The 15809-nt window shown below is 42.6% G+C and overlaps 1 protein-coding gene across 2 annotated transcripts in view; it reads left to right on the top strand.

The window, feature by feature from the left end:
- Window positions 1-15809, top strand: part of STK38 (serine/threonine kinase 38) — a 56245-nt gene that overhangs the window by 34870 nt on the left and 5566 nt on the right. For both annotated transcript variants that reach the window (XM_009205025.3, XM_003897523.3), the window contains exons 8-10: window positions 6922-7024; window positions 7882-7943; window positions 14580-14697. In XM_009205025.3, the coding sequence (XP_009203289.1) occupies window positions 6922-7024; window positions 7882-7943; window positions 14580-14697 (283 nt within the window). The remainder of the gene's footprint in view (window positions 1-6921; window positions 7025-7881; window positions 7944-14579; window positions 14698-15809) is intronic.

The raw sequence follows: 15809 nt of genomic DNA, 5'->3' as shown, positions 1-15809 counted from the left end.
TGACCTTGTGATCCACCCGCCTCGGCCTCCCAAAGTGCTTGGATTACAGGCGTGAGTCACTGTACCTGGCCTTTTAAATTTTTTTAATTTTTAGTAGAGATGAGGTCTCTCTTTGCTGCCCAGGCTGGTCTCAAACTCTCTGGTTTAAGTGATCCTCCCGCCTCAGCCTCCCAAAGCCCAGGGATTACAAGTGCGAGCCACCACCTGCTCTTTTCTTCATTATAATGCACAGAAGTGGAGTAGAATAGTAGACACCAAAGGCTAGGGAGTGTAGCAGAGATGGGGATATGGGAAGAGGTTGGTTAAAAAAAAAAAAAAAGGCGGGGCCGGGCATGGTGGCTCACGCCTGTAATCATCCAAGCACTTTGGGAGGCCGAGGCAGGCGGATCATGAGGTCAAGAGATCGAGACCATCCTGGCCAACATGGTAAAACCCTGTCTCTACTAAAAATACAAACATTATCTGGGCATGGTGGAGTGTGCCTGTAGTCCCAGCTACTCTGGAGGCTGAGGCAGGAGAATCACTCGAACCCGGGAGGCAGAGGTTGCAGTGAGCCGAGATCACACCACTGTGCTCTAGCCTGCTGTAATCCCAGCACTTTGGGAGGCCAAGGTGGGTGGATCATGAGATCAGGAGTTCAAGACCAGCCTGGCCAACATGATAAAACTTTGTCTCTACTAAAAATACAAAAGTTATCTGGGTGCAGTGGCAGGCACCTGTAGCTGGGAGGCAGAGGCAGGAGAATCACTTGAACCCAGGAGGTGGAGGTTGCAGTGAGCTGAGATCGCACCACTGCACTTTAGCCTGGGGGACAGAGCAAGACTCTGTCTAAAAAAAAAAAAAAAAAAATGCATTAACATGGTAGAAAATTTGAACAATACAGACAGTATTAAAGAAGAAAAATTATACTGGCCAGGTGTGGCAGCTCACGCCTGTAATTTTAGCACTTTGGGAGGCCAAGGCAGGTGAATTACCTGAGATCAAGAGTTGGAGACCAGCTTGGACAACATGGTGAAACCCCGTTTCTACTAAAACTAAAAAATTAGCTGGGTGTGGTGGCACGTGCCTGTAATCCCAGCTACTCGGGAGGCTGAGGCAGGAGAATCAGCTTGAATCTGGGAGGCGGAGGTTGCAGTGAGCCAAGATCGTGCCACTGCATTCCAGCCTGGCCAACAGAGTGAGACTCCGTCTCCAAAAAAAAAAAAAAAAAAAAAAAAAGAAAAATTACCTATAATCTCATCACTGAAAGATAATCATTTCGTTGTAATCACTTTGATGCCTTTCTGTTTGTGTCAATCATTTATATAAAGTTAGCATCCTAAATGTAAATAGCTTTGTATTCTGTGTAAACATTAAAATAATAATGTTAGATATTTCCTATGTCATTAATATCAGATATATTTTTAATAAAACACTGGCCCTACCTTGTGTGATTCAAAGTTCAGATGCCCTGGTTGGTGCCCTAGGTACCTTAGTGCTGACTTCTTTGTCCCCTGTAGTCTATGTTCAGATCCAACAACCATATTAAAGAGCTTGAGAACTTGGTCTAACTGAAGAGGAATGGGGGATCCTGTTAGGTGCAGGTTTGCCCTTTATATTATGCTAGCTCACACTTGTAGTAAAATGTTCTCATGAGCAAGTTGATTTCTGTTCGGCCACATAGATTATAGTCCTAAAAATGTAGGAGTTTTGAGTTCCTGTTGCATACTCAGAATAGCTATAGAATTCCCTGAAAGGCTAAGCTTGAATAGCATTTGCTCCAGGAACTGCTTTTAAAAAGTTTTTCTTTTTTTTTTTTAATGTTTGTTTTTGAAGTGGAGTCTCACTCTGTCACCCAGGCTGGAGTGCAGTGATGTGATCTTGGCTCACTGTGAACCTCTGCCTCCCAGTTTCAAGCAATTCTGCCTCAGCCTCCCAAGTAGCTGAGATTACAGGCGTGCACCATCATGCCCAGTTAATTTTTGTATTTTTAGTAGAGACAGGGTTTCACACTGTTGGCCAGACTGGTGTTGAACTCCTGACCTCAGGTGATTCCCCGCCTTGGCCTCCCAAAGTGTTGGGATTACAGGTGTGAGCCACTGTGTCCAGCCAAAAACAATTTTTCTTAGTCCTTTCTTAGAGTTGTCCAGGTAAGATATGTAATCATGAGAACTATAAACTTCCTTGGCTTGTAGAATAAGTTACTTGCAAATCTTCAAAAAAAGATACTGAGGCCAGGCATGGTGGCTCACTCCTGTAATCCCAGCTCTTTGGGAGGCCAAAGTGGGTGGATCATGAGGTCAGGAATTCAAGACCAGCGTGGCCAAGTTGGTGAAACCCCATCTCTACTAAAAATACAAAAAAATTAGCCAGACCTGATGGCGGGCACCTGTAATCCCAGCTACTCAGGAGGCTGAGGCAGAGAATTTCTTGAACCCGGGAGACAGAGTTTGCAGTGAGCCAAGATGGTGCCACTGCACTTCAGCCTGGGTGACAGAGCGAGACTCTGTCTCAAAAAGAAAAAAAAAAAAAAGATACTGAGTTAATAGGCTCGAAGCTGTCCCTGTTTGGCAGTTTACCCTGCTGTGTACATACGTACATACACACATCCAAACCTAATTGGATTTCTTTTAAAACAAAGCATAATAAAATTTGACCCATCTGAGAAGGGCTCCTATAGCCTTGTATCTTGGAAAATGTGTATGTTTAAGCCTGATAATGTCCTTGAGAAAGGTGGTATTCTGGAAAGACCACAGACATTGAAGTCATTTGGGCTCAAATTTTGGCTGCACCACTTCTGATTGTGTAACCCTGAGCAAGGTAGATCTCTGAGCATCAGGATTCCCTCTTATGTTTTTTATTTCAACTCTCCATCTAGTTAAAGTTTTGCCACCCCAAGAATACCTACTTTTTCCTTAGGGCTAGTTATGTGCCAGGTACTGTGTTAGGAGTCTTACATGCATTATTGCCCATTCCTGCCAGAAAGATATCTTTACTTTCATTTTCCAGATGAGATAAGATGGCAGGGTAAAATAATCCTGGTCTGGGAGGAAGAGCATGGGCTGATTTCTGATTTTGGTTCTGCCATTTTTTTTTTTCCCTGAGACGGTGTCTTGCTCTGTTGCCCAGGCTGGAGTGCAGTGGCCGGATCTCAGCTCACTGCAAGCTCCGCCTCCCGGGTTTACGCCATTCTCCTGCCTCAGCCTCCGGTGTAACTGGGACTACAGGCGCCCGCCACCATGCCCGGCTAATTTTTTTTGTATTTTTAGTAGAGACGGGGGTTTCACTGTGTTAGCAAGGATGGTCTCAATCTCCTGACCTCGTGTTCTGCCCGTCTCAGCCTCCCAAAGTGCTGGGATTACAGGCATCAGCCACCGCGCCCGGCGGGTTCTGCCATTTTAACGGCAAGCCGTTTAACAGCTCTAAGTCTGTGATGTGTAGTTTAAGGGTTTTAAATGAGACAACACAATTAAAGCATCAATCAAGGTGCCTGACTCATAGAAGGTGTGAGTTTTCCTTTATGAAAATTATAAAGTTAGAGATTTATGATTGGAATACAGTATTGTGATGGCAGCGGTGGCCTGTCTGGAGCCTCTGCTGGGAAGATGCCAGCTGCAGTGGGGGAGGCACAGTCAGGGCTGTGTGCTCCATGGAGCTGGCAGGAGCAGGGAATAAGTGGGAGCCCTGCCCTCCCAGGCACAGCTGCAGCTGCCCAGCCACAGCTGCAGACCTGGGCATCCCTGCGCTCACAGGGTCCTGGGAAGCCCAGGACCCAGGTCCAAGGAAGCCCATGAGCTTGGAAGTGCCTGTTCCTGCTGCCTGACCTCTCTGTGCTCCTGGTGTCCACTCCAATTTCAGAGCAAAGTTGAGGCTGAGCCTGGGTTCTATTGAGACCTGATCGAGTGTGCGCACGCTTGGGGCGGTGCTAACGCACCAGCCCCCTGCAGCCTCAGCCCCCTCTGGACTTTGGGTGCCAAGAAGCAAGAGAGGGAGGCCAAACAGGGGAGGAGGGCAGTTGGGTGCAGGTCTGTAGATGCCCCTTTGTACCAAGAGCCTGGGCACTGTGGACAAAATGGTTGATGGCCATAAGAGGCAGACAGGCTCCTGGGTGGAAAGGGGTGGGTCCCTGGTGAAGCCCCACCTTCAAGCCAGGGATGGCCTGAAGCCTGAGGGCCAAGCTGTCAGTTCGGGCTGGACTCTATGGCCCAGAGTAAGAACTTGCGGTGTTTTTTCCGGGCCTGCCTGTGACCGCCCATGGACCAATCAGCACACACTTTTTCTCTTTTGAAACCCATAAAAACCCTGGACTGAGACTCTGGCAGATGTCAGACAACCTGCTGCAGAAAGGTGCTATCTGCTCCGGGTCTCCTAAGGGCTACAGACTTGATGGGTGCCGGGTCCAACCTGCAGACTGCAACCCCAGTGATGGATGAAAAAATGCACTCTGACACAGATACCCAGTGAAAGAGCGGGCTAGGGGACTGGGCTGCCTGCAGAAAGAGTTGTAGCAGCCTCGGCCCTGAAAAGCTGGTGCTGCAGGCAACTATTTAGTACAGATTTAATGACAAAGGCCTCAGTCAACACACTTGTGGGTAATTAACATGGTTGCCCCCCCCCCCCCCCCGCCCCCGGCCCCAACCCCACCCCATCTCCGGAGAGAGCAGTCCTGCATTTCGATTATTAAAGGCCAGGTTCTGAGGCCTAAGTAAACTAACTTATCTAGATCAGTTTCTTTACATCCCCTTGTTATGTAACCTAAGCCTTTAGGCACCGGATAAGAGAATCTGAATGCCTTCAGCCAAATCCTTTTCTGAAGCTTTTGTAAAACTTCCCGGCCTTCTAAGAAGGTTTGCGTCTTTCTACAATTTTTCCCACCACACTTACCGAATCCCTACAGATGGGATGAACTGCCTGCGTATGGGAGGTACCCACTCTGGGTCTTTTCTGCACTGAGGCTGCACAGATGCCAGGACAACCTGCCAGCGGAAAGGAGCAACCCACTTGGGGTCTCCTGAGAGCTGTACTGTCACTCAATAAAGCTCCTCTTCACCTTGCTCACCCTCCAGTTGTCCGTATACCTCATTCTTCCTGAATGCGGGACAAAAACCTGGGACTCGCCAAATGGTGGGGCTGAAAGAGCTGTAACACGAACAGGGCTGAAATATGTCCCCTTGCTTGCCGTGTTGCAGGCAACAAGAAGGAGAGAAGCACTGTGGCCCTTCTGGGAGCTCAGACCTAGGGGCTTCCTGAGCCAGGGCTGTGACACCCTCTTTAGGGCTCTGCAGTTTCTGGCATCTCCAAGCTTCCAGGTGCCACTACATTCCCCTCGTCCATATGCAGGTGCCCACTGCAGAAGCCGCTTGCAGTGCATCTCATCCAACTGCAGGCTTGCATGGAGCCAGCACCTGTGCTGGCGCCTGGAGCTGCCTGCTGTGCCTGGCTGTGTGCAGTGGCCGCCAGTGTGGCTGGCTGTGTGCAGTAGCTGGACCCTGCACTCACACACTCCTTGCCTCTCTGCTTGTCTTGCCCTTGGCAGACTTGGGATCTGGGCTGGTAGCACAAGCCTGCCAGGCTGAGTGGGTGGAATGAGCCCAGCGGACCTGAGTAAAACTCGGGTAAAAGGCACCAGTGACCACAGAGGCTTCCAGCTAGAAGCCCAAGGATCTCGTGGGAGTAGCATTTATCAAGGACTATCCAATAATATTTATTCCCTTTGTCTTTGAAATAGTTTACTGCTGGAATTTATTCCAATGGAATAAGAGGAGAAAAAGCTATATGAACAATTTTGAAAAGATTTACTCTTCATTTAACAACGATTTATTAAGGTCATCCTGAATCATGCCCGGTTAGGTCTGGGAATATAGACTGTCAGAGGGCACCTGATAATCCATGTTGTATGAGAGCTAAGAATTGAAAATGAAATGCACATCCAGTATTAGGGGATGGTAAGGTAAACAATGAAGTCCAAGTTAATTGAATATTATGGAGACCTTTAAAGTGGTAATTTTGGCCAGGTGTGGTACATGCCTATAATCTCAGAACTTTGGGAGGCTGGGATGGGAGGATCACTTGACCTCAGGAGTTTGAGACCAACCTGGGAAACATAGGGAAACCCTTTATCTCCAAAAAATAAAAAAAATTAGTCGGACGTGGTGGCACGCACCTGAGGTCTCAGCTACTCAGGAAGCTGAGATGGGAGGATCGCTTGAGCCTGGGAGGTCGAGACTGCGGTGAGCCATGATCACATCACTATACTTCAGCTTGGGTGACACAGCAAGACCATGTCTCAAAAAAAAACTGAAGACCATATAGAAACAGAGAGGAATATTTGATTGAGTGAAAGAAGTAATAAAATTGTCTCTAGATGCTAAGGAGGGGTCAAGACCTGTGTTTAAAAATCAGTATTTGGATAAAACCAAAGATGATATGCAGAAATGAAAATAGCTTTATTAGTATAATAGGATTTGGGATTTTAAAAAAATTTTGGCCGGGCGCGGTGGCTCAAGCCTGTAATCCCAGCACTTTGGGAGGCCGAGACGGGCGGATCACGAGGTCAGGAGATCGAGACCATCCTGGCTAACACGGTGAAACCCCGTCTCTACTAAAAAATACAAAAAAACTAGCTGGGCGAGGTTGCGGGCGCCTGTAGTCCCAGCTACTCGGGAGGCTGAGGCAGGAGAATTGCGTAAACCCGGGAGGCGGAGCTTGCAGTGAGCTGAGATCCGGCCACTGCACTCCAGCCTGGGCGACAGAGCAAGACTCCGTCTCAAAAAAAAAAAAAAAAAATTTTTATCTGCAATTACATGATTTTTCCTATAATAAAAGAAGGAGCAGTGTACTGTGGCTGTAGAGCTGTAATGGATGCTGGAAGGAGTAGAAGGTAATGTTCTGTTCTACCTCCAAGAATACTCATCCATCTATCACCTTGTTTCTTCCCCATAGGGCCATGTGAAACTTTCTGACTTTGGTCTTTGCACAGGACTGAAAAAAGCACATAGGACAGAATTTTATAGGAATCTGAACCACAGCCTCCCCAGTGATTTCAGTAAGTGGTAACAATTACTTTAGCCTTTTCATTCTAACTGGGCCTAGAAGAGCTGTTTCCCTTGTAACCAAATTATGCAGGACAGATAGGAGATTCTCACAGCATGAGTGTGTAGAGAATAAAAATACCTTCCCAGGTTTGCCTGTGATTTGTGTTGTCTGGTGAGGCAAGATGAATGAATGGTACCAAATGTGTGAAGACAGAGGTTGAAAGGGGTCTTCTTTAGAGGTCTACTGGGAAGGTCACTGGGGATGAGTATGGGACAGGCAACCAGAAGTAGTAGAGGAAAAACTCCTGGGAACAGCTCTGGGCTAGGTTTATCCTGGGTGCTTCTTTCCTTCATGACAGAAAGAAGTTTATCCTTATGACAGTCACTTCCACTTGAACACTATGAAATCATTGACAACTGTGTGGTAAAATTACATTTCATCCTAGAAAAGCTTATGTCAAATCATGTATTATAAATTCAGATGTCCCTGATCATATAAGTTACTACTACTTGGAAAATTGATGGTAATTTTGAGAAATTGTGACTGTTGTAGGTCCACGTTAGGACCTCGGTTCTAGTTGAGACTGAATTCCCTGTAATTCTGATTAAGTCCTGTATCCTCTGTGGCCACTTGATCCACATGGGAGTACCTTTTACAACCCTGTGTGAGTCTTTTAAGTTAATGCTTTACAGCCTCTGATTTGGGGTTACTGTAAACTTACTAGGATACGTGTCATCTGGAGCTTTTGATGTATGAGTAGAAAGAAAGCAAGACTTTAAGGTTTCATATAACTTGAAAGAGCCTACTAATTTAGTAGTAAACAGTTTGGTCTGAACTTTGACCGCAGCTTGTATTCTCTACTTTCAGCTTTCCAGAACATGAATTCCAAAAGGAAAGCAGAAACCTGGAAAAGAAATAGACGTCAGCTAGTAAGTAATATCTGTGGCTTCTGAAATGCTACAAACCAAGTATGTATAAGTTCTAAAGATTTGCACATAAAATTGCATTTGACAGGTATTTGCAATGTGTCCCTTGCTTTTAAGATTACCTAAAGAGAGTGCTGTTGTTAGGTTGGTAGGACCCAAAGGAATCTTTTGAAGGAGGACAGGTAATATTAGGTTGTTTTCATTGTGACATTTTCCGTGGGTGACCTCATTCTGACCTTTTAGCTTGGTAACAATACCTTTCCTTCCTGCCCCACCTTTTCTCTATTTTTGTAGTGGTAAGGGGGTTGTATTTAAGTTGGAGACCTCTCAAAACTAAGTACAAATACCTACCTAGAGTTTTCAGGCATCAGTTCTCAAACTTCTTAAAAATTTTGATCCACTTGGGCAAGGGCAAGTCAAGACTCCTCAATTCATTTGCCTCACACTTTCTGACTTTGTGATGTGAAAAAGAACCTACTTATAAAGATTGGAGAGAAATATAAGGGGAATGCTTATTTATATGCATTTGACTTTGTGCCCATGTAAAATTATGTCCTACAGGCTGAAAAATAAGAAACATTGTGTTTACCTTGATAGTATGTTGGAAGTACAAATTTACCAGTGAAATATTGCTGTCTAGGCAGAATTTATTTTTTAGCAATAGCTGATTAATTGGTTCTTGTTTGAAGTACAGTGTACATGTTCTGGTGTCCAGTTACTGGAGTTATTGGCCAGATAATAGAAATGTGTATCACTACATTCTTAAGCTTTGCAAGAAACCCATAGCAAAGGAAACTGATGATGGGTAAAGCCAAACTAACATTTGGTCATTGGAAAGCAGAATAGCAGCAATGGGAAACTGACTAACTTGGAATGATGGTCATGCAAATGTATTGTCTAGAAATGGCAGCACTTCTGTTTGTCCACATATATGGTAGTAACTTGGCAAGTTTACCGAATACTGTGTTTCAGTCAGAATTCCTAGTGCAATACTGATTTACAGTTCTCTAGAGTACCTTTAATAACACTCTTAGTAAGTCACTAATAGGTGGATGTCAGTTACATGTGAAAATGGAAACCTATGGGATGGTTTAAGAAAGAGTCAAAGGAAAGTTGTGCATTCGTTTTGATTTATTTGAAGCCCACCCATCAGTGGGGCCTCAGACAACATTTACTTGGGAAATCTTCAGTTTAGGACAGTTAGTTACAAAACAGTCTCCCTTCCTTGGGAACTCTGCTACTCTTTAAACTTCTGAATTCTGTATGTGGTTGAAAAATATTTTATGTATCTTGTTGAGGATTAGGGAATGTCAGGAACAAATTTGGTCAGGTACTTCTATTATGTCTCTCCACAGAGAAGTAGTTTTTAACCTTGGCTGCACAACAGAATCACTTGGAGAACTTCAGAACATGTTGATGTCCAGGTTCCACCCACAGAGATTATGATTTAGTTGGTCTGGGATATACTCTGGGTATCGTATCTGATTTTTAAAAGACTGATTCTACTGTGCAGTGAATGTTGAGAACTTCCACGAAGAGGTTATGTCTTAAATAATAGCTCCTGCATTGTTGGGCAACTAATACTTACCTATTTTTTGGAAACAGAAGGTGAGAAATCTGTGATTTCTGTTCTGTTCTTTTCTTTCTTTCTTTCTTTCTTTCTTTCTTTCTTTCTTTCTTTCTTTCTGTCTGTCTGTCTGTCTGTCTGTCTTTTTTTTTTTTTTTTTTTTTTTCAAGCAGGCCAGCATTTAACCTTTGGCTCCTGTACTAACAAGTATTTTGGGGATAAGGCTTAAGTGTCTTGAATTGTCCCTTATATTCCAAGACAAGCTTTGTGCTCTTTGATGTGTACCCAAGAGTCTTGTCATGATTAGAGGAACCATTTCTGTAGTTCTATAAGGAAAGCAATTTCACAATTTTCGTGTTTGCAGTTAAATGTCATTTAATAGTTAAAAACATTTTTGAAAATCTCAATAAACTTAAGGCCCTGATGCTGTGATTAAGGTTCTTGCCTTTTTATACTACATGCAGTAGAAATGGGAAAGTGTAAATTAAGCTCATCCTCATATTATCTCTTTTCATAACTTGAAGAAAATGAAGCCACCTCTCAGTCTTCTAAATGTTAATTAACTGTGTTAATTAACTGTGTGACCTTTTCTAAGTGATCCCGTTCAGGTAGTACCAAGCTGAAGATAGATATTCGTTAATACTTAATATAAATTTACTGCTCTAGGTTAAGCCTAACATATGTAATTCCTACCCAGCCTATTACTTTTTAGTCCATTGGGAATCACTAAAAAAAGTAGAGGCTTTAGCTTCATTCCTTGGCTGCTTAAATAATATTGTAATGTTTTAAATTGTTATGTGGTCCTATATAACATTAGGCCCTAGTACCTGATTAATATGAGTCAGCTTTAAGTTAATCGCAGATATAAAAGATAATAGACACATAGGCATCCGATCTTGGTCAGTTTATTTTTTTAGGGTAGGATTTACAGAAGTGATTAGGAAATTAAATTGCTTTATTTCTCTTAAAACCCTGACACAAAATCATAAGGTTAGAACACATTTGGTTGAAATGACTGTTAACAACCGACGGAGCTATTCCAGATTGCAGCTTTCATTGACACTTGAAATACCCAGACAAGAAAAGGAAAAACTGGAGTACAGATTTATGAGGTTGGAGTTGGAGGACACCCTGGTGTGGAAAACTACAAAGGTTTGGGAAGGGGGCAGTCCTTAGATTGGAAAGGACACACCTGGTACAGACAGTGTGGTAAAAAGTGTGGTAAAATACGAGTGAGCTCCTACGGCAGACTCTAGTTTCTGGAATAAGAGCAATACTTTTACCTTGACAGGTTTGAGCCTGCTGTTTGCTATATTTTATAACTCTTAAGAGTTTTTCTTTTTAATGCATTGGTAGCTTGAAGGAGTTCTTTTCCTCTGGCAGTAGACCTCTGGTTTTATCATGGAAATCTTTGAACAAGTAAGATCTGCTTAGATTTACCTTCATCTTTGGTAGAGTAAACCTCGTCTCTAAATTAAAGGGTATTTGTATTCTTACCTTTATGATTAGAATGAAAATTCTCGGAGAGGGCCTAATCCACGTTTCAGTCTTTAAAGCTTAAAGACAAAAGACAACACTGGTATTTGTGTTATTTAATATCTGCATTTAAATATATATTATACATATATATACACACACATGCATACACTTAGCTATATGGAAAAAATGGATCCCTACCGTACAGTATATGCAAGTCAACTCTAGATGGGAAATTAAACTTTAAAAATTTTTAAAGAAAATACAGGGCGGTATCTTTATGACCTCAGAGTAAAGAAGGATTTCTTAAATAAGGTGCAAGAAGTACAGCTCATAAAGGAAAAAGTTGGTTTATTTTATTACTTTAAGGAAAAAAACCCTTCTGTATATCAAAAGACACAAAGAAATGAAAAGACAAGCCACACGGTACAGCTACTTTGGAATTACCTTTCAGAGTTCATGTGTACACCCTACAGCGCTGCAATTCTACCCCTAGTCATAAGCCCTGGAGAAATTGCACATGTGAACCAGGAGACATGCAGAAGAATGTTTATTGCATTTTCATAATAGCAAAAGACTGGGAATAACCCAGTGTCCATCCACAGGAAAATAGTTACATTCTGGAATAGAATATTTTGCAGCAGTAAAAATAATTGAACTACAGCTACGTGTGACAGCGTGAATCAATTTTAGAAACATAAAGTTGAGAGGAAGAATCTAATAACAGAAGACTGTATATAGAATGGTACCATTTTAATAAAGCTCAAAAATAAAATCTCATTTAGAGAGATACCTGGCAAAATTCTTTTTAAAAGCTAAGGAGTGACAAAACATGAAATTCGGCATAGTGGTTAAGAGAAGCAGGAGAGATGGGGAGGAGTACATGTTTAGCTTAATATTGTTATTACTTGGTTCTTCAGTTGAACTCATGGGTATTCATTTTCATGATTATGCATTATAATTTGATAATGTATGTAATTAACACATGTATATATGTGACATATTTTGGTAACAAATACTACTTCATTAAAAAAAAAATCACAATAAAAATAACAAGCCTCATTCTGGGAGAAGATATTTGCAGTATACAAATATCTTAAACAGATTAATGTCCTGAATTCATAAAGAATTCCTATGAATCAATAAGAAAAAGACAACACAACTTAAGCAAATACTAATGGACAAAGGATCTGAACAGGAATTCATAGTAAAAATCTGGATGGCTAATTAAAATACGAGTGTGCTCAGCCCTACTTGAAATAAAGTAAATGCAAATTAAAACAAGATCCCAGCCATGCTGGCACATCCCTAGAGTCCCAGCTACTCAGAAGGCTGAGGCAGGAGAATCCCTTGAGGCCAGGATTTCAAGGCTACAGTGAGCTGTGATCATACCACTGCACTCCAGCCTGGGTGACAGAGCAAGATCCCATCGCTTAAAAAGAAAAAAAGGTCCCATTTCATATTCATCAGATTGGTAAAAATAAAAATTAAAAATCTGACAAAGCCAAGTCTTGGTGAGATGTGGAGCACCAGAAGCTAATCCCCACCAGGATTGGTTTAAATAGGGACTAACTACTTTTAAGGACTTGGAAGATACTTCAAGTTTAGATGCTTATAACCCAAGGCTCAGCAATATTCTAGTTTATACTCTAGAGAAATGCTTGCACAGTGCCCAAGAAGGTATTACAAGAATGTTTATTCAGGTGTTACTTGTCATAGTGAAATACTGGAAGCAATGTAACTGTCCATTACAGAAGAACGGATAAAAACTATTGTGATTAATTTATATAACAGTATAGCATACAGCAGAGAAGTGAGTGAACTAGAGTGAACTACGTGAATAAATCTCAAAACTAATGTTAAGACAAACAGGGCCGGGTGCGGCAGCTCATGCCTGTAATCCCAGCACTTTGGGAGGCGGAGGCGGGTGGATCACTTGAGGTCAGGAGTTCGTGACCAGCCTGGCCAAAGTGGTGAAACCCTGTCTCTACTAAAAATACAAAAAATTAGCCAGGTGTGGTTCATCTCAAAAAAAAAAAAAAAGACAAATGATCTGAGACAAATATGGCAAATTATTAATCTCTTTAATACGAGTAATGGGTCTGTATTGTCTGTTCTTTTGTATATGTTTGTAATATTTCATAATACATGTTTTAAAAAACAATGCAACTGTAATTTAAAAATTTATATAATATATAATATTTAAAGCACCTAGATCAGCGCCTTACACATGGTAAGCCCTCAGATGTTAAGTACATTAGGAGGCTTTGATTGTACTTTCTCCTCTTATTTTGCAGTCCTGGTATGTTAGAGTAGAATACTGGGATGCAGAAAATGTTTCTCTTGGTCGAGTATGGTGGCTCACACCTATAATCCCAGCACTTTGGGAGGCTGAGGTGGGAAGATCACTTGAGTCTAGGAGTCTGGGCAAGATGGCAAAACCCCATCTCTGCAAAAAAATTTAAAAATTAGCCAGGTGTGGTGGCATGCACCTATGGTCGTAGCTACTCTGGTGGCTGACACGGGAAGATCTCTTGAGCCTAGGAGTTTGAGGTGAACTATCATTGTGCCACTGCACTCCAGCCTGGGCTACAAAGGGAGACCCCCGTCTCTTAGAAAAAGAGAACAGTTATCCAAGAACTATGTACAAAAACAATTACATTTGGTAAATAGGTATTTATAAACGTTAACTTATAGGATATAACTTTAGCTTTTGATCATAAAGCTTCCCTTTATGATTGTGTCAAATCAAAGAATGTGTATCATAGAAAGAGGGATGGTTTGGAGTAAGATATTATAATTTCTTTTCTTTTTTTTTTTTTTTAGACAGAGTCTCACTCTGTCACCAGGCTGGAGTGCAGTGGCATGATCTCGGCTCACTGCAACTTCTGCCTCCTGGGTTCAAGCGATTCTCCTGCCTCAGCCTTTCGAGAAGCTGGTACTACAGGTGCACCCCACCATGCCCAGCTAATTTTTGTATTTTTAGTAGAGACTGGGTTTCACCATGTTGGCCAGGATGGTCTCGATCTCTTGACCTCATGATCCACCCACCTTTCAGCCTCTCAAAGTGCTGGGATTACAGGCGTGAGCCACTGCTCACAGCCAGATACTTAATCTCTAAACTGGGCTGTACCACCTGACTAGTTCTGGGGTCTTGGGCAAAGCCATTTTGAGCATCAAATTGTATCTGCAAAGTTAGGCTAATAAGGTCCTCCTTGGAAAAGTTTTGTCGGGATTAAATGAACTCATGTATATGAAATTTTATATATATGTATATATAACTCATGTTATATATAAAGTACAGAGCCTGGTACTTAATGGGTGCTCAGTGAATTGTAATACTAGTTATTATGACAGAGATGCTTTCGCCATAGTGACTGATAGTTAAGAAGGGTCTCCCACCTCATTAACAAAGCTTTCTTGTTCATTTTGGAAAGTGCTTTGGCAAATCAAGCTTGCCGTTAAGCTACTGGGCAGTCCCGCGTATTTAGCTTGGGGGTAGCTTCTGGTGGTATTCATAGCCTTTGGTTTCAAGAACAGAACTCTGGGCACCTCCTGCCTGGCTGGGCCTCCCTGATGTGTGGTCCATGTTTCAGGCCTTCTCCACAGTAGGCACTCCTGACTACATTGCTCCTGAGGTGTTCATGCAGACCGGGTACAACAAGCTCTGTGATTGGTGGTCGCTTGGGGTGATCATGTATGAGATGCTCATCGGTAAGTTGCATGGTTTCAGAGGACTTTTTCTGTGCATCTGTGACAGACTTCTACATTGATATCAGCCTCTGTTTCAACTGGCAGTGATCTAAGTGATTTCCCCACTTGTCTTTCAAAGTGAATTGTTTTAGACAGATGACAACTCTTTCAGTAAGATATATCCCACTCCATTCTTAGACTTACCGGCATCCTGCAATTGCTTTGTTGATCATTTTTTATGTTTTTCTTTCTCTTATACCTTCATCTTCTCCATCTAGAAGCTCTTTCAGTCACTAGCACTTATTAACATCTGTTGTATGCAGAGCATTTTAACTGGGCATTGCCTCACTTTTCTAATATGCTGCCCCCTTCCTCTGTCAAAGCCTTCAAATCATGGGACCCTGTGGCCTCTCTCCCTCTTATTGTATTGGTGTATCTCTGTGTTTATGGGACGCATCTGTGGGGGTGGTCATGTGCCAGCGAGCAAGTATACCCTTGTTGGTTCCGAGTGAGTCTATCTGGCTGCTTTGGCTTCAGGAACATGGGAACAATGCCTTTGGAGGTGGGCGTATACCATCTGGAGGGAAGATGGAGTGATACGGTGTGTGCGTGTTTGTCTTCTTGCCTGCAGTTCTCAAAAAGACGCATGGTGGTCCTTTTTAAATCTATGCTTTTTTCTTATTCACGTTATTTGGTACTTTACCCATATAAGGGTATTTCTGGAATGATACTGTTTCATCCTTTCATTTCTTCTTTGGGCATGGTGATTCCCACACCTGCAATTCTATTTATGTCCTCCTTTCTTTTCCCAGCTCTACCTATTAGCTGACTTCCTAGTGGTACCAGAAGCATGATTTCACTTTGGGTCTGGGAGTTTGGGGGAAAATGAAAAATAGGTTTAGATATTTTCTGGGATAAGTGGAAATCCTATCTATATCATGGAGGGATGGCCATACAGAGTAATCCAGTAGTCATTAAAGACATACAGGGCCGGGCGCGGTGGCTCAAGCCTGTAATCCCAGCACTTTGGGAGGCCGAGACGGGCGAATCACAAGGTCAGGAGATCGAGACCATCCTGGCTAACCCGGTGAAACCCCGTCTCTACTAAAAAGTACAAAAAAAAACCAGCCGGG

Source organism: Papio anubis, chromosome 6 (assembly GCF_008728515.1).
Source record: "Papio anubis isolate 15944 chromosome 6, Panubis1.0, whole genome shotgun sequence".
Lineage (NCBI taxonomy): Eukaryota > Metazoa > Chordata > Mammalia > Primates > Cercopithecidae > Papio > Papio anubis.
Note: the sequence above shows the minus strand (reverse complement) of the source record. Positions and strands in the feature narration are given on the sequence as shown.